The sequence below is a fragment of the Aphis gossypii genome, chromosome 3 (assembly GCF_020184175.1).
Source record: "Aphis gossypii isolate Hap1 chromosome 3, ASM2018417v2, whole genome shotgun sequence".
NCBI lineage: Eukaryota > Metazoa > Arthropoda > Insecta > Hemiptera > Aphididae > Aphis > Aphis gossypii.
This window is the reverse complement of record NC_065532.1, coordinates 15929813-15955250: the sequence shown is the minus strand read 5'-3', so window position 1 is coordinate 15955250 and position 25438 is coordinate 15929813. Positions and strand designations below refer to the sequence as shown.

Sequence of the window (25438 nt, the reverse complement as noted above, 5' to 3'; positions counted from 1 at the left end):
TTGAACGTTATGAGTACTTATCAGACTAACCAGCAACCAGTGAGCATTTGATCAAAGGTCTTACGCACGAGTTTTAACTTTGCTCTACAGTTTACTAGTATGTGTGTGTAATAGTTTATTACTAGTGTTATAAGTGTTATAAACAAGACTGACATAATATGGGTACAAAATTATATAAAAAAGATAATATTTGTAAAAAAAATTCGTACAAATATTCAAAAATCAATTATAAAAGATTTTATACATTTTTAGAAATAATAAAAAAAATTTATAATTTATTCAAATCGACACGGCTCTTATTATTCAATAAATTTTGAATTTAGAATCATAGTTGATTCATCAAAATTACTAAAAAAAATAGGTCTATCTAAATTTGGTGTTCAAAATAGGTGTTGCTATAAAAAAAAAAATTACTGCGCATATACTATATTATAATATATTAATATGTACTAAATCTAGTACCTATCTGTTACCAATGCAATAAATCGAAAATATATATAATTAGAATGTTTAAATGTGTAAATATCGAACTATTTCGTAGCCAAATAAATATTATTCATTTTCTCCTAAAGCCCAATACGAAAATAATCGTCTAAGGCAGGCGTTGAGCGGAAGTGAAATGTTGGGAATTTACCATGTATTTAGGGTTTATAGTATTTATTTATAGTATTCGCCGAATGTTGGTGGTCTTCTTACATAATATCGTTATTGTACAAACGGTTTACAATTTTAAATAGTAAAGCGAGTGGTGATAACGGACAATAAAATGATGATAGTCAATAACTGCTACGACTTAGTGGTCGATTGCACAAGAAAGTATTAAGTATTTTACGCGGGAACGGTCGCGTGCGACATTATCAACACGTTATATCACATAACTTGATAAAAATATATCGTCGTCGCGCGGCAAATGAATTGCGACAATACATTAAGACAAGTATTGTGTAGTAGACTATTATAGTGTTGTACGTTTGGATTGTTTGTACATGTACGGAAAAAATGCACGTAGCAACACTCAACCACGACCGTGTTGTGGTTACGTTGAACGTAAGTTGTGGACCGCGACGACGACGGGGACGGCTGGTCGCGATAACGTTGGTCAACCTGACGAGTAACCACTATTAACCATGTCCGGAATCGTCAACGACCACAACGGCCATCTTCGGCGAAACGCGACTGCGCGCCACTAGCGTCGTACACCACCAATACACTGTACTCGTACCCGCCACCGCTGGCGTACCGCGTACGATCGTACGAACTATCAAACCGAAACATTGAAAAACCCCGGACTGTGCGTACTCCGTCGAACCGCAGCTTCAGTAACAGCGAGCGAGCGTGCACGTGTCCTTTACCTATCCCATAAACGAGGAATACCGTCGAAAAACCCATCGGGTCTTGACGATCGAACAATTTTTATGATTATTTTTTTTTTCTCAAACTTCGAATTACAGTGAGTGCGGTGAACGCGGGAACGTCGCTTAAAATCGACCAGAGGATTTCGTTTTGATCACCGCCGTCACGTTCCGTGTCGAGCGCGCGAAAAATCGTCGGGGCTGCGTCGTGTAACGGTTTTCGGGCGCGCGCACAGCTAGAGCCGAAGTACACCTTTGGGTCAAGGTTTACGTCTTTTTTCGTCGGGCGATAGAGCGTCGGACGCCGCCGCCTTCGCCGTGTGTCCGCGGCGGATGTCGACGACGACGACGAAGGAGACCGCGACGACTGTGAACGGACCTTCCGGTTCGTCGCCACCGCCGAGCGTGTGCGTTTCGAACGACCAACGAGTGTGCCGGCGCCTCTTTTCGCGCGTGCGTGCGTGCAAGCGACAATAGTAATAATAGTAATAACATTTAATATTATGTGCAATAAAGCCGCTGCGACTTCAACTACGCGGACGGCCGGTGGTGTTGTTGCGGACCAGACCGATTATCGTTGTTATTGCGCAGTTGCGGTGCCCGTCGTCGAATACTAGGTGAGTGTTGTCGTTCGTACTCGGTATATTGTCAATCGTCGTTGGTGTTTTTTTCCACCGTACTCCGTTCCCCCGCGTAGACGTACGTTTTTTAGCTTGCTTCTGGACACCAATGACTGTAGGCCCTGTGTGCGTGCTTTGACGTTTTTAACTATTTAATAATAAATAACACTCGTCTACGGTGTGCATAATAATATGGGTCAAATATTTGGAGGGAGCGGTCCTCGTCTCTGTCGCTGGGCGGGGTGAAGGGGGTGTTTTGTTTTGTTCTCCCTCCCCGTCCCCACCACACCCTCATTCCTCGCCAAAATGGCCGCAATCGTATCTTCCGACTTGATAGACTGTCGTCCGTGTCACTGGCTTTTCATTGTTTTAGTTTTTCAATTCCGTTTCTATCCTGGTTTTTGATGGCTAGCAATTTAAATACTATCGTTATTTTGATTTTTAAATTGTTTTCGTATGATTGAAAAATATATACATAATCTCCCGCGTCGATATCCCCCGGTCACCCCTTCCTTTCCCCATAACAACCAATGCGATTATCACTTCGCGACCGTGATAGCAGCGGTACGATTATAATAATAATAATACGATTTCTTTGTGATACGCCGTCGTGGTGTCGGTCTCTCTCTTTTCGTCTATCTCATACATTGTACACACGACAATACGCGATATTATATAAAAATATACCTCAAATTCGGTCTTAATGCAACCAACTTTTCCGATTAATTTTAGATCATATTATTATCGATCAATTTCGCCATGGTCATTTGCCCGTCATCGTCGAAACGTTTTGCTTGTGAGTTGTGTTGTATTTTTATTTTCTATATTTATCTAGGTACTTTTTTTACGTAATCCTCGCACTAAAATCGTTACTGCTGTCTAAGCTAACTGATAAAGTAGGTATTATAGCTGGTAAGCCGTTTGGAAAATGATATTGTTTACATAGTTGTGCCTTTTAAATACCACATAGGTACATGTCCTTAAGTTATAACTTGACAATAAAGTTTCTTACCTACCATCGCACAGCATTAATATAACGATGAATGGTAGATAATATTATTACACTAAATTTTTGATGGTTATTAGTTTTTCTAACGTAATTTCATGTTTATTATTTTATTGGTAAGTTTACCAATCGTTCTGCTGTTGTTTTGAACCAGTACTTTTCAATCCTTTCCAGTGGCACTTATTTGTTTTGACACAATTTATTAAATTATTATATAAGGTCCTTATCACATCATTTTATTCTTCTATTATTTATTTTGGCTTGCCAATTTTATTAATCTAGTAGTTTATAAGTGCATGTCTATAATCAGACACGTATTTAGGAATTTTGTGCCCCAGGTTATCTGAGTGCCATTACTTTTTTTTATTACCCAAATGACCTAGGTATCGTATTATATCAAAATGCTCTGCAAAACTTACCATAAATATGTCACTGTCTATTATATTGGTTGACCATTTTTAATTGTAATTTGTACTTTCAATTTAATTCAAATAAAGCTTACGTTCTTACACTTATTAATCTTAAAGGTTATACCTATATATAACCTTAAAAGATTATAGACAAACATAATTTTTTTATTTATAATTTATAGAATTGTTCTTGCAAAAAATTAGATAAATAATCAGTTAAATCATAAATTGCACATTTATTTTTTATCATTTCATTTTTTTTTTATTTAGATACCTAAACTTCAAGTACCTAATTACTAAAATTATTAGATAATTATTTTAATTTTATTTTATTATTATATAAGAATTTTTCTAAATTCGTGAGGTACCTAAACTAAATAACATTGAATGTGAAATAGAATTGGATTCTAATAGGGTTTTATGTTAAAACTCTCTCTCTATGGTTTCAATCCGTAGATTGGTTTGCAGCCATCTTCCAGTCTTCTCTCCTGTCTGCCTTCCTTTTCATTTCCACATACGAGTTACATCCTTGGTCCTTTATTATCTGTTGAATGAATTCCAATCTTGGTCTACCCCTACGGTTATTTCCCTCTATTGTTCCTTCTATTATCGATTTCAACAATCCTTCGTGTCTTATGATATGGCCTATCCATTCATTTCGCCTTCTGACTATGTTATTCCATAGTGACTTTCCATCTGATAGTCTTTCCAGTACTTCTACATTGGTTACTCTATCCACCCAGCTTATCCTTAGCATCCTTCTATAGCACCACATTTCAAACGCCTCAAGTCTTCTTTTTTCCTCCGCTGTTATTGTCCAGGTTTCACACCCGTACAGGGCAATGCTCCATACATACGTCTTTAACATATTCTTCCTTATTTTCAGACTCATGTTAAAACATTGAACTATATTTTAAGTTCCTAATATATATTTAGTTACATAGCAATACAATGTTAATTATTGATTTGATTTTTAAACTTATAATGATTGTTTCCATTTTTTAGGATAAAAATGAAGGAAAAGGAGAATGCTAGTGTAAGTTTCTCCCAATGGCAGACATGGGTTTTGGATGCTGTAAATAAAATTCGTGGCCAAAAGCAACGACCATCCTTGGAACGTATTGTAAATGCAATACGTCAACATCACCGTTTTCCTGTAGGAGATATTGAAACACAAATAGAACGATGTGTGGAAAGTGGCGCAGTGTTAAAAGTTTTCAACAAAGGCCAAAATACTTACATGAACCCGGATGGCACTTCAAATCGTAAATTGATCATTAATGCAGATACTGATTTAACTAAAATTGTAGTGAAAGTAGTCAGCCAATTAGATGAAGAGGGTTCATCATATAAAAACATTGATCGTTACATACAGCATGCCTATTCTATAGAACTTAAAAATGAAGGATGTGACTTGACTTCATTACTCAAGTCAACATTAACCAAAGCAGTTGATAAGGGTTTATTGGTGTTGGATGGAAAATTGTATAGGTTACCTGTTAGTCCAGATTCCACAACATCATTGATTGGAACTCCTGTTTTAAAATATAGTTCTGGAAGAAAAGCACGATTACTTAAAGTAGATACAAATGAAATCGAAACAACTCCTCTTTCAGTTCGTAGAGCTGGGAGAAAAAGAAAAAAAGTATCTGTTTGTGATACTAGTTCACTTACAGATAATGAAGCCAGTGACAAAGAGTTTAATAAAGTATTAAAGGTCTAATATTATTTCTTTCAGTATTTTATTAAAATATTTTAATTTTTAATAGGCTTCCAAGAATATCTGTGCTGATTGTTTAGGTACATCAGCCAAAAACCATTGCGGTGAAGCAGAATCATTAAAACAATGCCGAGGTGGTTGTGGTGTTTCATTGCACCCTTCTTGCTTAGCTAATAAATGTAGTACCCCTTTGACTGCTTTGTTAGCTCGTCGTTCTCGATGGTTTTGTCCTGACTGTAGAACATGCTCAGCAATACCATCATGTACAACGAAAAATGTAAGTACAATTCAAATGAAAATAAAAATCATAGGCTAGTATTAACTTTGTTTTGCATATAGATGTTTTTATTAAATTGTAATACATGCGATCGAGGTTTTCATATGAAATGTCTACAACCTTCACCTGTGGATAAATCAAAATCGACATGGCAATGTACATTTTGCTTAGGTCCTCATGATACTACAGTTTATATGGTGGGAGAAATAAATGAAGAGCGCAGGGGTAGGAAAAAGTCTATCAAACATAAAAGGTATGTTAATAAATAAAATATTGATATTTATACTGTAGTTATTTCATATTTGATTGTTTTTAAAAAGAATAAGAGTTTAATTTTTGTGGTATGCTGTTTCTTAAAATTATTCTAAACTAACTATTCTTAATATTTAAATTATTTTCTATATTTACAATTAAAATAGTGTTATTTAATAAAAATATTGATTGAACCAATCATATTGGTTGACATTACCTTTAATTCAATGCATTCATTTAAAATAAATTAATACTAGGTTGTAGACAAAATATGGATGATCTGTATCTATAATATAAAAACATTGTTGTATATTATACTTCTATTATGAATCATTCTAGTTCAATCTAGTCATTTTATCGTTTATTTTAATTAAAAAATAATAATATATATATATATAAAGTTGCTCTGCTATAAAGTAGACATTGAGTGTACCTCAACATTGTGTGCAATGAAAAAAAAAAATTTGAAATTAAATGCTTGTATACAATTAAAATATGACTATTTTTGATGTTTTCTTATTGCTGTAAGAAATACTTGAGGAATCTTTCATAAAATCTACAATCAATTTTATACACAAACAATAATTGTATCATACATAAATCTAATGAAAACTTAAACATTTGATAATTTAAGATGTTTATGATTAACTAAAAAACCTACATTTTTTATTAATTGATTGTGTTAAGAAAATACTAATATTAATATTTGATGAAAATATGAAGTAACTACTGATATTCGTTTTAAATTACTTCAAAAACAGGTTCTGTTCTAAATATTTCCTTTTTTTAGATATCGAAAAATTTCCTTGTGTATAAAGTAGATAAAATATTAAATTCGTTCAAAGTTAAACATTGGATTTTATTGACTACAAAATTGTCTTTAGACACACAAAAGAAAAAAATCCATTTTTATAAATCAACCAATACATTTATTGTTTCATTCACTGCTCAGAATTTTAAATTGTTCAAAGATTTTATTATAATATAATAATAATGCATAATTTTTTAAATGTAAAAGCTTACAAATAATGAAATAAAATATTAAATAATCCTTTGAAAAATCTAATAGTTTTTGCTCTTTTTAAATGATTGATGTTTGACTTTTAGGCCCAGTCGTCGAAGTCAAAGTATAAAAGGACAAGATCTTAAACTCGGAACACCATCCACTTCCAGTTCAATGAATCAACGTGATGTCACGGAAGACGGTAATGTCTCCTCTCCTGACTCCTCGGCTCCCCCCTCTCCCGTTCCGATTAGTGGCAGTGTGCGGCGGGACACTGCTATCTCCAAAGAGAAAGCAAAATTCTTTAGGCAAAGTGCTGCGTTTAATGCGCGAGGTGTGAACGGGAGAGGATCTGGTGTGCCGAAAGTCAATACCCCCTTAAACAAGCGCCTTAGCTCTAGTAGCAGCGATAGCTCTAGCAGCTCGAGTTCAAGCTCGAGCAATCGCAGTCGCAGCAGCAGTTCAAGTAGCACGAGCAGTAGCTCTAGTGATAGTAGTAACAGCTCTAGCAGCAGTAGTAGCAGCAGTGCGCATGCTTGTTCTCTTTCTGTGCGTCCAAGTCGGCCCATATTTCCTCTCCCAAAATGTCTCGCCGCAAGGAATGCCGATTTTAACAAAAGTCCTTCAAATATGTCCTCTAAAAGTTGTAATTCAACATCTGAATCAGTTCAATCCTCTAAAAAAAATGATCGTTTAAAAAATAGTGATAAGCTAAATGATCCTAATGAAATAAAAAAAATAGATAAATTAAATGATCGATCTAAAGTAACCCCTCCTAAAGTATTACTAAGAGCACCAAAACTAATTGCTAAAGTTAATTGTTCACAGCCTAAAATTTTTCCACTTTCAAATTCTAAATCAGATAATTCAGATTCACCCATTTCTCTATTCAAACAACTATTGACAGATAATTCAGATAAACCATGGGGGTTCGCTGCTTTGGCTGCCAAAGCTTCTATTGTTGAACCTATAAAGCCTGAAGTCTGTAATAATAAAAAAGATAAACCTATTGCTGGGTTTATTCAATTGAAGGGTTTATTTGATGGGTTGAGTCATTTTTATTCAACACCATTACAATCTCGTACTCGACCTAGAAATGAAAAAGATATAAAATCATCTAGCAAGATTGATCCTAAAGTCAGCTGTGCTGATAAAAAGTTAAAAATACCAGACAAACAACAATCTCCTAGTTTTTTGGTTAAGTCAGCTGTATCTTCTAAACTTATGGAAACTAGAGAAGTAGGAGAAATTGGGGGTGATAAAATACAAAATAATGATAAATCCTTAGAAAATTCTCCTTCCGCCTTCCGTGACCATCTGTCCGTGCCGACGATACGTCCAGTCACGCGTTCCGGTAAGCAAGTTCCTTACAAAATCCTCTGCTAGTATTCGCCAGCTGCATAAAATACTACCATATTTCATAAGGGCTTAAATAAATTTTAATCCATTGCATGCTATAGGTTTTTATTTCTGTTCCTTTGAGTCATTCAAGTGAACATAGTATGTAGACGCCAAGTACTTTATTACACCACAATATTTGCATTATATTAAGAGCATATCAGACTGTTTTAAATATATTTACTATGAATTTATTAAATTTTAAATTTAATTTACATAATATTTAGTATAATGGTTAATGAATATAAAAAAATATTCTCAATTTTATATTTGAACAATTTGTGATAATTATTTAAATTAACTATTATAAAATAAGTTTCAGTGTTTTCATCTTATTTTTTTTTACACAATTAAGTAGAACCCATCTAAGACTTAGGACCAGTTGAATAACATATTTTTCTGAAAACTTTTAATTAAGACATTTGAAAATGAGCATATTAACATATACTATATTTTTAAACAGTTAATATGTTCTGCCATGCTCTTTAACAGTTTATATTAGTTTAATGCTGCACTTAACTTTTATTAGCTTACTAACCAGTCCTAATAATAAATATTATATACTATTTTCAGTCCTGGAAAATATGAGCCGTCTTGTTGCATCTGACTTACCATCTGGCGTTTTACATGAAGATGTCGAAATTTATAAGGAGACAAGGAAAAGGGCAATGAATGTGAGTTGAATGAAAGTTTTAGTAATTTTATTGTATGTTTTATATTTTTAATTGATAATTGGCCTTATAGAGTACAATACAAGCTCCAGAGTTCATTACATCTAATCATCCAGTAAGATGTCCTGCCGCAATTCAATTTGGTAAATATGAAGTAGAGACATGGTTTTCATCTCCTTTTCCTCAAGAATACGCTAGACTTCCAAAATTGTTTCTTTGTGAGTTTTGTTTGAAATATACTAAGAGCAAATCTGTCTTGGAAAGACATATGCATAACTGTAACTGGAGACATCCGCCAGCTACTGAAATCTATCGCCGTGGAAATCTGAGTGTTTTTGAAGTAAATTACTTGTATATAAAACAATTCATAAAATGTTAACTATAATCTTTTTTTATATATATACAGGTTGATGGAAATGCTAACAAAATTTATTGCCAAACATTATGTCTATTAGCTAAACTATTTTTGGATCATAAGACTCTATATTATGATGTTGAACCTTTTCTATTTTACGTTCTGACTAAAAATGATGGTTTTGTAAGTATATTTATTCAACTAAATTTTAATTTGTATTAATTTGTTAAAACCATGAAAAAATAAAAATTTGTTGAAACAAATAAAACTTAACAAATTAAAAAAAAAGTGATATATTTTTATAATTGTATACTATTTTAATGTATTAATCATGATTTTAATTTGTTAGGGTTGTCATTTAGTTGGTTACTTTTCAAAAGAAAAACATTGTCAACAAAAATATAATGTATCTTGTATTTTGACAATGCCCCAGTATCAAAGACAAGGGTTTGGACGATTTCTCATTGAATTCAGTAAATTAACTCCATGCATCTAGTTGTTTTAGCAAATATTAAGTCTTCATTTATCTTTTTTTAGGTTATCTCTTATCCAAAATTGAAGGGCAACCAGGAACTCCGGAAAAACCTCTCTCTGACTTAGGTCAAGTATCATATCATGCATATTGGAAAGCTGTTATACTGGAATATTTAGATAAACACAGAGACAGTGATTCTATCTGCATAAATGATATTAGCAGAAAAACTGGTAATTTACAAACATTTAGCTTGAATTTTTTCAATCTTCAATTTGAAAGATAATAATAATAATAATTATAACTTTAATTTAGGTTTAATGAGACATGATATTACATATACATTACAATCCCTCAACATGGTTGTAGAAGTTGGTGATAAACTGACAATTTGTATTGACTGGAACATTGTAGATGCTCATTTAAAGAGGAAAAATTTATCCAAGCAAATTCCTATTGAACCAGAATGTTTAAGATGGACTCCTCTAATGCCTGCATCGAATTTGTTAGTTTCGCCTGATGACAAGGTTAGTTTTTCTTGATAAAATAAAAAAAAATAAAAATATTGATAAAAAAATGTTTTTTTTTAGGATAACCAAGATCTCGAAGAACCTCCTCCAATTAAAATAGAAGTAATCAAAAGTCCAATTAAAAAGAAGCGTGTTGCAAGAAGAATGCCAATGATAAAGAGACGTAGGAAGATAGATAAGAAGAAACGTAGGTGTTTATATGGTATAGAGAAGAAACCCAATTCTATTCAACCTGTTGAAAACATAAGTCAAATAGAAGAAGAACCATCTTCGAAAAAAAATAAAAACGGGCGAATAGTTAATATAAAAATAGAAGAAAACACTTTGGAAGACCATTCAGCTGATGAAAATTTTGAGTCAAAATCGAAATCTTCTGAAAAATCTATTGAGGAAAAAAATATTGATACATTGAAGGAGGAGAGCATTAAAGATGTCAAAGTAGAAGTATCAAATCCTAAATCTCAAACAAAAACTAAACAAAGGTATGAAATATTCATATTATGTATATATATATGCTTTTTGATTTCTAATAATACATTTTAATAATTTATAATAAATTTGTTACAGCTTAATTTCAAATTTCCTTAAACGTGAAAATCCAGAAAAAAAAGTTACTGCTGTTCCTCAAAAGAAAAAAAGAAAATTGCCTCGAGGTAGATCACGTAAAAGACAAAGATCCAAAATCATAATTGACAAGACTGAACCTAAAGTCAAAAAGGCGCGAAAGAATGAATCAGAGTCTCTTGAAATTGAAACTATTGACGAAAATATAGAATTACAGCCAGTGAGTAGATATTATAGTGCAAGTTTTTTTTTCATGTACATGTTTTATAATTGCAAATCAAATTTAACTATTTATTTTTATTATTATCAGGTGAAAAACGAGAACGCTGATAAACTAGATGACGTCAATGGGTTAGACAGTAAAGATATAGAGAAAATTGAGGAAGAAAATGAAGTATCCAAAATATCTATCGATGAAGAAGAAAAAGAAATATCCAATACATCTGATAACGAAGGTGATAAAGAAATACCTCAAATGTCTGATGATGAAGGTGATAAAGAAATATCCAAAACATCTGATAATGAAAGTGATAAAGAAATATCCAAAATATCAGATGATACAGGCAAAAATGAAGACCTAAACAAAAATAACGATAGAAGTCCAGAAAACATAATTGAAGAAAAGGAGGAAAAAAATATAAATTTGGAAGAAGAAAAAGTGATAGAGGATAAGATGGTCCAATCTGATACTGGTACATTAAATAAAAATGCTATAGCTGAATGTTCAGAAAATAATATAGATTTCAAGGCTGACAAGATTTCTGTTGAAAATATAATTTGTTCTAGTACTAATAGTGACAATATTGTGAATTCCAAGGGTGGAGAATTTGAAGAAATTAAAAATCAATTAGATAGTAAAGTTGACGCTTTAGAAGTAATAACTAATGATGATGTCCTTAAACGTCCAAACGATAAAGAGTCTTATAATGTAGTTACTAATGTAGTTGATATGTGTAATGATGTTCCTAAAAGAAAATTATCAGAATCTGAAAAAGAATCTTCTAACAATTCTGTAGAATTCACATGCAACTTGGAGAAGTCTGAAAAATCTATTGTAGATGATGTAATTTTACATAAACCTAAAGTACAGCCTTGTAATAATATTGTACCTCTAGATACAAAGCAAAATGAAAATGTGCCAAATAATTATGACAAGACAAATCTTATCCAAACTGAAACAAAGCAATATAATGATCAAGTAGTTTTATCAAGTAAATTTAAAGGAGATACTGTTGAGACTGATGTACGAATATTTAATAATCCAGTATCATGCAATAATTTTTCCAAAACAGATGTTACTATACAGCCTTCAATATCTTCTGTCACTGATAAACAGTATAGTAATAATTGTACAATGGTTACAAATGATTATTGTAAACCATCGTCAGATACGTCACTGTTATCAAATGTCAAACAATATAGTGGTGAGTCATTGCCAAATGAATACAATAAAACAAGCACTGTAGTACTTCCAAACCCCAAACAATATGGTGAGACTTTAATGAATGAATATAGAAAATTGGACATGCTTCAGCCAGAAATGAACAAGCAAATGTACAATAAAGAAGATTCTGTTGAATTTATGAAAAATTCTCAAGTTCTCTCAGCACCTATCAATAGTTCACAAGAAGTATTCAAGGTTGTAGAGCAATCGAAATCTAAGGTTTCTGAAAAAAATTATTCTCATTCAATTGTGGCTGATCACTCGATAACTGTGCCTAAATATGACAATGTTAAACAAGAGAAACAGTCTAAAAGAACAACTCCTTCGCCAAAAACTGTGCCATATCGTTTGCCCGCTGAAGTGCCACAAGTTGATAAATCACGATTACACGATTACTTGCCTCCCATGGGGTTTCTCAACTATCAAAAGATAAATAATTCTATTGCTATGTCCCATCCAGACATCCCTAAAACAACAAAAGATATGTATGCAGACAAAAAAACTGATGCTGTCAATATAAATTTGCCAAAAGACAAAGAAGTAATGAACTTGCCCAAGACTATGGACAACAGTCTTTTGTATTCATCTGTTATGCAACAATCGCCATACACTGACCAGTCCATGATGCATTTATCGCTCCATCATCATTTGGCTCATTCATCCCAATATCATCACAGTCCACCTGTACCAGCTCAGGTACCACCTCCAGTTCATCAGACTAAATCACGTAGTAAAAAAAGCGAACAAAGAAGATTAGCTCAACAGAATCAAACACCTGTTGCACCATCTACTCAACAACCCACCCCACCACCAATACCTAGCCACACACAATCATATCACCATCACCATCAAACAGCTACATACATGATGCCACAACCAACGCCCTCTAGTCCCTATCATCATTCTGTGATACAACACCGAATGGGTCAACAAGGAGGTTCATGTTCGTCTGCTGACTTTTACTTGTCACATTCTAACCAACATGCAGCTGCTGCAGCTGCACAGATTGCATCATGCAACCTTTCCAAACTTCAACAAATGACAAATGGATTGGACCACCATCGGAGGCATATCTCTTCGCCTGCATCATCACCGGCCTCTTCTCCTGCCAACATGACTCCACCACCACCTGCTGCATCTGCAGCTGCTGCACACTTATTGCAACAGTCTGCTGTTGCCTATCATAAATTGTACCAACAAGCAGGTCAGACCAATCAGTCGAGGCAGTATAGCCATCAAACACGCGGTTCTCCGGCGTCACCTAACGTTGGTCTTATGACAATGCAGTATGGTGCGCCTCCGCCTCCTTTTAACGGTTACAGGGTAGCGTCGCAATCCACTCCTCCACCATCTGCTGCAAGTTATATGAACCAGACAACTGGACAACTACAGTACACGACGCACACACAAGATCCACACCATCAGAATAGTGTGTATCCAACTTCAGCATACAACGGCTCGTATTTACAACCTCTAAACGGGTCTATGCACCGATAATCTCTTGTTATTATTATTATTTATATTATTAATTTTTTTTTTATTTTAATTACTATGATTAAAAGTTTGTTATTTACCATCATAACATAATTAATATACTTTTTTATAAATATACGAAAAAGAAGAAAAAAAATGTTACCAGTTTGTTATATTAAGATGAAAACTTACAAAATCTATGAAAAATCCATTTTATACCAAAAGAAAAGTGCATTTGTAACAGTCCGATTCTTATATTTAAGTTATGTTAGTTCACAAGCAGTATTTTTTTTAGTTGTGTATTCTATGCATTATTTTTATTTTTTTATTTATCACGACAATTTGTATTTATATAATTATTATTTTTTTTTCTGTTGATTGTTGAGATCAATTTTTAATCGTTATCATTCAAAAAGTATGTTAATGGAACGGGTACGTCATGTTTTTATTGTACAAAGTTCAAAGAATTTCCTTAGTCTGTAAGTACATTTTAAAACACTTGAAAGTCTAGTTTCAGCTTGTTATTTATTTTTTTCTACTGTAATTGTATAAAAATATACATAACTAATTTATTAAAAATAATTTGTATTTGTTATTTTATATTGTTAATCTCAATCTGCTCAGTGCTCATCTGTTTTTTAATGTCTGGTCAATGATTTAAAACAACAACATAAGCATATGAACTTTTGAGAAATGCATCCATTAAGTGCTATATGGTGAAATGATATCTTTTTGTTAAATTTGTTTGCTATCAAAGTTAATATGTGTTTAGGAATTTAGGATCTCATGATTTGTGTGTTGCATCACTACAGAAATATCTTATTGATGGTGCCTAATACAATATGAATGAGTTATGCTCAGGTTGACACAGATGGAACCAGTTTTAGTTTATAATTTTTAAAAATATAATTAATAATTTCTTGTGAGATTAAAATAAAATATGTGATATTTATTTTAGTTGTTATACTGGTATTATTAATAAAATGGTTAACAACAGTGCTTCACTTAGAAAAATTCAGAGTTACCTATTCAAAATAATAGGTACATATCTATTTAATTATTTAGCAATTTTAATTTTTGGGACATTGTCCCATACGGCCATACATACACATACATTTGTAAATATTTGTTATAACATCAATTAATGAATTTTTAAAAATCAACAAATATGTCATAATTTATTATATTAAAAAACTTCAATCATAAGCGTGTAGGTCTTCAATGACTTGGGCAGTTAATTTAGATATATTTGTTTAAAGCATGAGCTAAGATTAATCTTAGTCCATGGCTTAAAGAATAGTTTTAAATATTTTAATAAAGCTATTTATAATTATAAATGTCATATGCCTATACCTAATAGATATACACGGCGTGTCGTGGAGATATGACAACTACTTTAAAATTACATTTGAACGTGTCAAATCATTAAGTATGCCATTGTGATACCCTCTTGTTTCTAAAACTTCTAAAATCAGTTAAACATTGTTATTTTATAAGTAAAAAGAATCATTGTAAAAGACTGAGTTGACACCACATTTAATGCTTCAATAGAATTAATAAAATTGACACTGTAAACAACAAACATCTTCGTCTGATAAACTATAAATAAATGAAAATATTTTTAATTTATAACATAGTGTCCACTGTCCTTGTCTTTTAGCTTTTAGGACAAATATTATTTTTAAGAACAAAATATTATAATAATTTTTATTGTACCTAGGTTTAACAAATAGAGGTTGTAGATGTATCTACAACCATGGTTACTTATTAGCTTATACCAATTATACCCAAATGTTAAACATGCAGCTGTACGTTAACTTCGACCTACTGCAGTTGTTATTGACGTTACTGTAGAGTGCTGTAGAGTGTTATAGGTACATTATTATTAACTATTAAGTATATAAATATGTTTCAGAGTATTATAATAATATTAATTATTATATTCATATAGTATTCAATAGATCATCATACATTAACATACACATTTTTTAATTTTACAAAAAAAAGATGACTTGTAAAAAAATTCTTATTAATATATCGTCCAAATTCGATAAAAGGTAAGGCTACACTTATGCTAAAATATCTGAATTACCATTATAGTGAAAAACAACCTCGACCTGTAACTTCGGGAGTGGGTTCTAAAAGAATATTGGATCTAAATGGTACATTTGGGAGGTCAAATACCTATATGTTTAATAATATATTTTATATTCTACCTGTAATTCCGCTGAAAAAATCCAAAAATAAAAGTTCAGTAAAAATTCAATATTTACTTATTAATTATCTACGTGGTATGCAGGTGTCAGGTACTATATTATTTTTAAATTAACACATGTACAGATATTAATATTTAATTTGTATTTTACTTTGTTTAAATAACTATGTAATTATGTAAATAAACATTAAACGATAAACAAATATATTATAATCATTAATCATATGAGAACAAAATCTAGAAAAATAATACAAATTTAAAAATACAAGCGTTGTACCTATACTTATTTATATGTATATGTTACTGGAAAAGATGGCATTTATATAGTCAATGTTGTCAATAACGATAACGCCTGATTTAATAAGAATTTAACGTCAATAACTTGTCACTGATGACAATTCCTAATAAAAGAAGGCATTGATAATAACATTAAAAATTAAGTTAAAAATCGAATAATTGGTATACCTATTATAATACTTATTATCTATTTAGGATTAATCATAACCTTAATCTAAAAAAAATCATCGTTTCGTTTATATTCAATTAATAATAAAATTGAATAATACAATTGTCAAATTTTATGCGCATTTCATTTAAATTCATTTTTTAAACAGATTATCAAACACAATTATTAATACATTTTGCTATGCATTATTTCAGTATTCAGTGTACAAACAGTACTGCGCAGTCACTTGCAGAATGTGCCTATAATGATATAAATTATATAGTACCTATGGTAATTTTTAACTTGTTAATTTTATTTTAAGTTATAACTATTGTAAGCAAAAAATGAATATAACCTAACCTAACCCAGCAACCCATATTTCATAATCAGATCGCGATCACCGATAAAGCGGTGTTGATGTTTGTTTAGATATGGATTTATAACATTGCCTAAATACTACTACGGAAGTGTTGTTAAAACTAAGAAGTATCCAAGATCCAACATTGGCTATAATTTTCAGTCATTGTCAAAAATGACTAGGATATCACGACAATTCTCGAATTATCATCTTTTCCGGTAGGTGGTAATATATTATATACCTACATATTATCAAAAAAATGTCTTTATATTTTCATAATAATAATATTATAGTACGTGAGTCATGGCATAATATTATAGTTATAATACAAAATAAATATAATTTTCTTGAGGGGGGGGATGTTAAAAATTAAAATATCATATATATCATATATAATTATACGAGGTTAATTGACTTGGTGACCAACTCGAATACACGATTTTCCGATCGATAAGTATCTATATTAATGTAGGTGTATAACATATTATATTTATAGGTAACATACATGAATATAATATGGTAAAATTCTCAATAGACCGATGACAGATTTGCGTACATGACAATTGACTATATTTAGGCGTACCTATAGGTAGGCTATACGTTATAAAATCGCAAATAGGTACTTGATATTTTTTCATAATATGCACATTAATTCGTGGACTTTTGTGCTTGCAGGGATTCTTAGAGGCGCGAATATCGATAAGTTGCGCATGTAGGTATTCCTATATATATACGATAATAACAAATGTAAAAACGTAACTAAAAGTAGACATGTCCACGACGTATAAAAACGCATAATCGTTTTATTTATAAAATTAATATTATTGTTTTTACAACATCTATTTGTTTTGCATATTACGCATACATACCGTGGTTATATAATATTATAACGTGGTATAACGGCAACTTATGTATAATAATATTATGTTTAGAGCGTAAATCTAAGCGGTATACTAACGCTAAAGAAAATTCGATAACAGTGTTGTTTTTTATTATTAATTATGACGCCCGTCGTCAGCCGGCGCTCCGAGCAGCGTGCAACACTGTTGTTGTCGTGTGTATAGCTGTCGCAGCGAGTGGAAAAAAGAAAAACGATTATTCGGCGGTGCCATTCGATTCGATGCCGTCCCGCGTCGTCATTCGAACGCGTTCCGCGTAAAGGCCAATATCCTGACCGGGCTGCCGGTGCCGCCGTCGATCTTGACCGGTTGGATGACCAGCTTGAACCCCCTGGCTGGCAGCGTCGTCCCGTTCAACGCTACGTTTTCCAGGTTGTACAGGTTGGCTTTGGACAGTACCCCGTGTACGCCGTACGTCGTCGACTGGCCCGGGTCCACGCTCGGACCGTCCACCCCGACGCCGTACACTTTTCCGGAATCGACGATCCACTGGGCCGCGTCCTCGGACAGTCCGGGAAACCTGAGCAGTCGGATTATAGGGCGTTACGATTTTTTGTTTTTTTCTTTTCGGTCTATCGAGGGTAGGAGGCTATAGGACATATTTTCACGGTGCAAAAGTGAACAACCCTGCAGTTTACTCCGCGGGTTTGTTTCGCATCCCGCAGGATTTAGGTAGTATATTTTTTTTCATATACCATAAACAATGCATTCTAATTTCCAAGTTTTATGGAACTCCGAATATATTGTCGCTGTACAAACAAAAGCAGCCGGAATGTTTCGAAACTTTATTCGTATACGATAAACTCGCTAACCGCAATTGTCGACGATGTCTCGGAAAAGTACCGATATCCCGCCGGCATAGTCTCGAGTCACTGTAGTTCAAATTCTTAAAATACGAGTATTATATTCGATTTTCGATACAATATACGAATCTAACGAAATAGCTTGCAGCTGGTTTCACCGCAACAAGTGTTAGGGAAAAAATAAAAACAGTAGCGATATAATATGTCTAACAAAATCGTGAGTATTTATATATTACAGGCGAACGTTCCAAAAAGAATAAAAGGTTAAATGTATTATTATTATATTGTCTAAATTTAAGTTGCATCAGACGCGCATCGGCATGGTTAAGTATAAATTTGTAGTATTATAATACTTTGAAAACGTGTTATTTCCTCGAAATCATTTATAAATGGGAAATGATAGATTCAAATAATACAATATACCTGTAAGGTTCATGTAATCCACTGTAGTATGACTGACGATCTCCAAATTTGTGAGCCCAGCCGAAGTTCACCAAAATCACTGATCGATTTGGCAGTGGACCGTTGGCTTGTTCCCACGCTTTCAAATGATCAGCGGTCAGTAAAAAGTCACTGTTTCCATTGACTTCACTACTTACGTTCACATGTACGCCTTTATATTATTATATATACGTATATATAATATAATGTTGTATAATATATTATGTAGATTGTAGTTTATGGTATAAAAATACATTACGAAATTCAAGGGCGTGCACTTGATTTTGTTTTGATGGTGGTTTTAATTTATTAACGTTATATTATAACATATTATAGTAGACAATTTACAATTAGATATTTTTTCATTCATTTTTGACTACAAGTCAAAAATCGATGAAAAAATTATATTTCACTGTGTAGACTGTATAGTATAGTATAATGTGTTTTTATTTTATAAAAAAATAAGAAAGTCAATTGGGGGTAGTTTGAACACCCAAAACCATCGCTGTAAGCATGCCTCTGACGATACTGTTATTATTAATTATTAATAAATAAATAAACACCACTAGTATTCATTTCGCTCACTAAGAATTTTCAAAAATGATTAAATTTTACGAAAAAAAAAACAGGAAAAAAGATTTTTGAGAGTATATATGAGAGTAAGAATCAATAATTAGTAATTACCGACATCTTGTCGGATGGATAATGTTAGAAAATTATAATACGTCTATGAAAGATTTGTATGTATCTAGTTAACCATGTATAAACCTATAAATTGTTGGAAATCACTGCCCTATCTTATATTATATTAGCAGTTGCCAAACTTTTTTTTTGCCGTACCCTTTTTGGATTAAATTCAGCTACGGTGCCCTGTCTGTGAAATGTGAATACCATAAAAGACAGAACAAAAAATAAATTCTATAAATTTTTGATTATTTGTTATGAGTCGTAGATCTCGGAGCCCTCGGAGATCTAGGTGCAGCACAGTTTGGAAACCACTGCCCTATACTGTAGGTATACGATTTAACCAAAAAGGTTACGACAATTTATCGTGGTGCTCATACATATTATTATATAAAAATACGATTTAACAGTGCAGTTATACCTTCAACCACCGTTCGGTGCAGCGGGATGTCTTGCAGCTTCCACCCGGCCGGGTTAAAGTGAAACGGGGCGTCCAGATGAGTGCCGCAGTGTTCAGGCGTCGAGAAGCTTTCCGTGATGTACAGTCCGTTCGGTCCAGGTCCCGTGTAGACGTCGTATATGTTGAATCGCTGTGTTGGGTCCCAGCAAGTTGTGGTCCCGAACCGGTAACTGTGACCAAGGTCTATCAAGGCGGCGGCGGTACCATCCGGGAGTAGTGCCGTCATCGCGATCATCACCATCGAGAACGACGGCAATTGTATTCGTGCGTATTCCATTTCACTGATCGGTAGACGGTATAGTTATAAAATATGTAAAATGCTCAGTATACCTATGGTAACTGGTAAGTTTCCATTACATACTAAGAACTACGCGCGGTTGTCGATTTTATTACGTTATATATTATTACGTTATACCTATATACTGCTTTTTATAAAATACGCGTTTACGAAAAAAGCTTATACCTACGTCACTATGTCAGTATATACTTCACGAAATATACTGTCTACTGCGGTGTTTTACAAACACTTTTAAAAAAGAAGTAATAATATAATATTATTAATCATTATAAGGTTATACGAAAAAATATTTAGTGAACTTAATAATTTTTGTTAATTACCATCAGCTGATGTTTATTAGTATTACAATATTTTGAATAATGATGAATACCGAGATTGATTATTACAAAATATTTGTATACTATTGAAAATATTAATCATTTTGCACTTTAAAACGATGCCATTATTTTGTTTTTAGGTATTGTAATAAATTTAATTAGTGGCTAAACTTGATAGGTGGTGTTAGGAAAATTATCTAATTCTCATAAAATATTTCTAAATACATCGGCTCTAAAGCATGTGTTTATTTTTTTAAATATGAGATAGAAATCTAATTCTTATATATCAATTTGTTTGACGTCATTCTGATTTCAGATTCCAAATAAACCAATTTATTTTTACTTTTTTTATAAAGGTATAAATGCTTTTATTGTTTTTTTTCTAGTTATTTCAGCTGTAGAATTTGTATATGTTTATTATGCTACTTTAGAAATAATATAAAAAATTGAATTAATAAGAAACGTAAAAACCCAGAATGCGGACTAAATTTTATATTGGATTATTATTGTTTTCGCTATCGGCTTTATTAAATGTACTAAACGTATAGATTTTCGATCTACATATAGTCTGCAGTACGTACCTGTCGTACCTATATGGTCAGTATGCCTATAACATTGATATCGACTATTTTAAAATTTAAAATTTAGTGTTGTATTTTGAAACCTCTTGTATATATTCACCGGTCACATCAGTGGATGTAAAGAGCTCGTTTTCTATGTTAAATGTTAAATATTCTGCTGGACAATATAGAGTCAGTTCTCTGTATAGGAAAATACATGGTAGTTAATTCTTTTTTTAATTTAAATTCTTTTTTCAAAATTTTTTATTAATTTTTATATAACTAGTTCATGTTAATTTTTTAATTTTTTTAGTTGTTTATTATGATTTAAAATCTGAGCCCTATACTCATAACTATGAATATATTTTAAACAGTTAAATAAATCTATCCATAAAATTTATGTTAAAATATTGAATAGACTATTTTACCTATATTTATTCGTTCCTCAGCTAGCTCTCAGTGTATTGCAGCAATATAGGTAAGGTAAGTGAGAAATTACTTATTTGAATTATTTGATTTTTGATATTGTTATTTACAGAATAAAAAGCCCAAAATAAGTCAGAGTAAGCGCTGGTCATTTTAAATATACCATAACAAAATTGCGAGTACTTAAAAATTTGTTCTTTGAGTAACTACTCAAAATTTTCAAAAATCGGAATTCAAATAGATAAATTATTATTATTTAAACATAAAACTCCGAACTATGATTCTTCGTTTGTGTACATACCTTTGCTATTATATTGATAAATTATGCGTTAACCACTCATTTGAAATCACCGACCATTGATTTATGCGCACTTATAGGTTTAGTAATGTAATTTATACTGAGTACCTATGTCCTATATAGTCGTTCTCGTAGGTAGTGTAGTTTTTTACTCCTAATCATAAGAGTATCATCTGCACACGAATGCAGACAGACTAATCGAATGCAGGAATCAAAGAAAAGGTTATCGCAATATAATTTAACATTTATGAGTATTTAACCACAAAGGTATTACCTTATAATGTTTAGTGTTATGTAACATAGCATGTTTTCAGCTTTACATAATAAACTAATATGTATAGTATTAAATATAGATATATTAATTATAATGTACATCTATACATCGATAATAATTCGTAACGTATATTATATATATATGTAATGTTATGTAAATATAACAGAGATATTTTTTTACTATAGTTTTACGTATTATAATTTATAAGATATATATAGTAGGTCTATATCAACTTTGAATTTATCAATAGTTTATGCACTTGATATTTGGTTTTTTGTATAATTATCAATTATTATCATTCATATAATATATCATTTCGGGTTAATCACCGAATTATGAGTAATATTTCAAGGCTAGCCAAGTATTATTTTGAACTCGTTAAGTTATTAAGTTAGTATAAAATAATGTAAGTTAATAGTTAAAAGTTAGGTTAGGGATCCGTTCTGCGCTGTATTGTAGAATGTAGATGTTGCTCAATCGTGTTGTATACCTATTGGGTTCCTATTGTTTAATGCTAAATCTGGTCGTGAAATAGGTTTAACTGTGCTCAATCGGGTTCCAGCCGAATGGGGCTGAATGAGGCTGAATGGATCACTGTATAAGGAATTATGTGTTAAATTTCAATGATGTATAATAATTGTGGATGAAAAATGATTTTGAACGAAGATATTCTGTTCTGATTAAGTATTGTGCAGTGCAGTGTTTATAAGTATAGTCGATAAAATGCTTTGATTTTAAATTTTGGGGGTGGTTTTGAATAGAAAATTGAATTTAGTATTTTGTTCTTTGGTTCATTTCCAAATTAAGAAATATAAAAAATAGTCATAATATTTTTTTATAAGAATTTAAATTTAGAATAACCGCCAAAATTTGGAAAATTACAAATTATTTTGTAGTTTATATAGAAAATTATAATAATTTTTCTGTTTTTACCTGAGAACTAAGAAGTAATTTTGGAATTTAATACAAGGTTCTTTATACATGATAAAAACCAATATTAAAAATAATTACTAAAGACAAATTAATTTTTTATTACCCTACCTACTAACATTTTTACAACAATGGAATTCATTCATTAATTGTTATTAAAACTATATAGGTATTATTCTTCTCCTTTTCTCATACGATTTTTTACTTTTTTTGTTATTCAAAAACAAAAACAAAAAAATTGAAAATCAGAAAATGTCATTAAATATTTATTTATGGGTCAAAATTCTTGAAAATTTAATATATATGATCTCACATAACAACTAAAATTATAAATTTTAAGTATAAATTTATAAAATTCTTAATTTTTATAGGTTAAGTTTGAACATGTAATATAATATTTCTTAGAAGTATTTCATATTGGAACTAAACAATTAAAAAGTATACAATTACTTTTCATTGACATTTGAAAAAGCTCAAATTTGAAAATATGTTGATTAATATAAAATATGTTAATTATTTCGTTATAAATTAAAATTATTATTGATGGATACTTTTTTTACGTACACCTATATATATTATATTTTTTTTGAATTTTACTATATAAATATAGGCAATTCATTTTTTAATTTATTTTAAGATTTTATCTGCTTATATACTATTATATATTATATAAACCTATATTCTTACTATTTCATGGTATTTAGATAACGTTGTTTTTAAATTTTTAGTTTGGTATAGAAGTTGATATAATAATTTAAAATATAAAATATAGTATGTAGTGTATACAATTATTTTTTTTCAGTATCAAATATTTACGAGGAGCGTTATTGTATTTAATTTTCAAGCTATAGCTATAAAAATTGCAAATTTTATAAATTTTTAATTGTTAAATAATTCACAAATATTCATGATTTCATTTGATTTCATCAAAATTTGATTTTCAAATGCTTATAAAACTAAATCGTGCCTATATGTATTTTAAATAGTTTTCATATCTATTTAAGAATTATACGTAAGAAGGTTTCGTTTAAAATTACAAACTTTTTGACCTACAAATGAAAGTTAGTTTTGTTTTTCAATATTTATAAAAATAAAATTAAAATAATTGAAAACGCTTGTAAGAAAGTTAAAATATTTTGAAATTTGTATCATGTATAGCAAATGATTATATTATACAAAAATTTGGTGAAAATTTTAAGTAGGTACCTATATCTATGATTCCTTTTTTTAATTATAATAAGATATCAAAAATAGTTTAAGAAGAAATATAATTATATTTTACGATTAAATATTATTTTGTAATGTCGTAAAAATTTTAAATTTATAAGGTCATAAAAAATTAATTTGACTATATGGTTGATTTTTTTATATAGATTTCAAAATGTATAAAGAATTTATTGTGTTAGATTTTAAAATCTTAGATATGAAAAAAAAAATTGTTGTCTTATTTGTAGCCATAAAACAATTTTAAAACTATTATCTATGATTTTAAATGGATAAAAAAGCGTGCTCGTAAATTTTGAAAATTAGTTTTCAATTCTCGTTAATCTCATCGGTATGTATTACAACATTTTTGAGCGACATGGTTGGGCTAATATCATGGGTAATTCATTTTTATTTTTTGTAAACTGTAACTCATAAATGGCTAACTTACAAATGTTCGCAATTAATTCACAACATATTATGGTGAAGATTTTAACTCAATGGTAGTCAGTTGTATGGGTATATAAATATGTTAAGGCAGTGGGTAGGCCAACTTTATGAAGTTGTGTATGTAGATTATATTTTTGACGAAAACATAAATTTATGCAAATTTTGCAATAGTTATATACAGTAGAAATCCTTCGACACTATAATTTAATATATAGGTCTTACGCATTGCAGGCGTACTTCAGTAGCGGGAGTGGTTATAGGGTTTAATACCCTATATACAACCCTTTACAGGATTATATTTTTATTGGATGATATCTATTACAGCTATCACCTTTATCTTATCAAAATTATTATTACATATACTTAGGTATACTTAATATACCTCGTCTTTCTGCATATAGTAATGTACTCTGTGGCACCATGCCCATGAAAATACAAGTTAAATTTTTAATAGATTGACAATCCTCGTAAAATAACTTACCGTGAAAAATCTATACGAAAACAGCCAGCAACAGATAGGTAGTTTTTCTAGCCAATTTAATCGATTTTTTAAATGCATTTTTTCGCAATTTTTTTTCCGGTTTTATAAAGTCATTCAAGTGAGCATGCAAGTCCAGTTTTTAAATTTGACTCTTGACCCTTCTTCCACCAAAAAATTTTAAGGTTGATATGTTTAGGAGGTGCCTTATAACGTTTTGACTTATATATCTATAACTAAATAAATGTGAAATGAAAATCTTTGTACAGGTTAAACTATTTTGGAACTACTTATCAGATTTTCTTGATTTTTGTTTAAACGAAAGAGTATATCATGGAGAAGATTCTTATCG

The 25438-nt window shown here is 31.0% G+C and overlaps 2 protein-coding genes across 7 annotated transcripts in view; one reads left to right on the top strand and one right to left on the bottom strand.

The window, feature by feature from the left end:
- Nucleotides 1–1184: 1184 nt before the first annotated feature.
- LOC114125302 (histone acetyltransferase KAT6A) lies at nucleotides 1185–14129 on the top strand. 4 transcript variants are annotated; one of them, XM_027988900.2, is made up of 14 exons: nucleotides 1185–1969; nucleotides 4394–5096; nucleotides 5158–5385; nucleotides 5448–5638; nucleotides 6745–7994; nucleotides 8612–8712; nucleotides 8783–9049; nucleotides 9116–9247; nucleotides 9414–9537; nucleotides 9602–9769; nucleotides 9852–10063; nucleotides 10127–10548; nucleotides 10634–10850; nucleotides 10941–14129. In XM_027988900.2, the coding sequence occupies exons 2-14, from the start codon at nucleotides 4401–4403 to the stop codon at nucleotides 13569–13571; spliced, it is 6639 nt and encodes a 2212-aa protein (XP_027844701.2). In that variant the 5' UTR covers nucleotides 1185–1969; nucleotides 4394–4400; the 3' UTR covers nucleotides 13572–14129. The 4 variants fall into 4 exon arrangements, with proteins under 4 accessions (XP_027844701.2, XP_050060214.1, XP_050060212.1 ...); XM_050204257.1 differs by having other exon boundaries at nucleotides 1189–1969; nucleotides 6745–6842; XM_050204255.1 differs by lacking the exon at nucleotides 1185–1969 and adding an exon at nucleotides 2603–2768.
- A 3221-nt stretch (nucleotides 14130–17350) lies between these two features.
- LOC114125303 (isatin hydrolase-like) overlaps nucleotides 17351–25438 on the bottom strand; it is a 108322-nt gene continuing 100234 nt past the window's right edge. The window contains exons 1-5 of one of the 3 annotated variants that reach the window (XM_050204260.1): nucleotides 21755–21933; nucleotides 21058–21228; nucleotides 19814–20133; nucleotides 18691–18880; nucleotides 17351–17984 (exon numbers count right to left, since the gene is read on the bottom strand). In XM_050204260.1, the coding sequence (XP_050060217.1) occupies nucleotides 17702–17984; nucleotides 18691–18880; nucleotides 19814–20129 (789 nt within the window). In that variant the 5' untranslated portion in view covers nucleotides 20130–20133; nucleotides 21058–21228; nucleotides 21755–21933 and the 3' untranslated portion in view covers nucleotides 17351–17701. Of the gene's footprint in view, nucleotides 17985–18690; nucleotides 18881–19813; nucleotides 20134–21057; nucleotides 21229–21754; nucleotides 21934–25438 lie in introns of those variants that run through there. The other 2 variants (XM_050204259.1, XM_027988901.2) reach the window with 2 other exon arrangements.

Bases quoted from the DNA above. Each gene is read 5' to 3' on its own strand.
- LOC114125302 (XM_027988900.2), top strand. From the start codon at position 4,401: ATGAAGGAAAAGGAGAATGCTAGTGTAAGTTTCTCCCAATGGCAGACA. The intron at 7,995-8,611 runs GTAAGCAAGTTC...TACTATTTTCAG, and splicing joins ACGTCCAGTCACGCGTTCCG to TCCTGGAAAATATGAGCCGT. The intron at 8,713-8,782 runs GTGAGTTGAATG...TTGGCCTTATAG, and splicing joins CAAGGAAAAGGGCAATGAAT to AGTACAATACAAGCTCCAGA.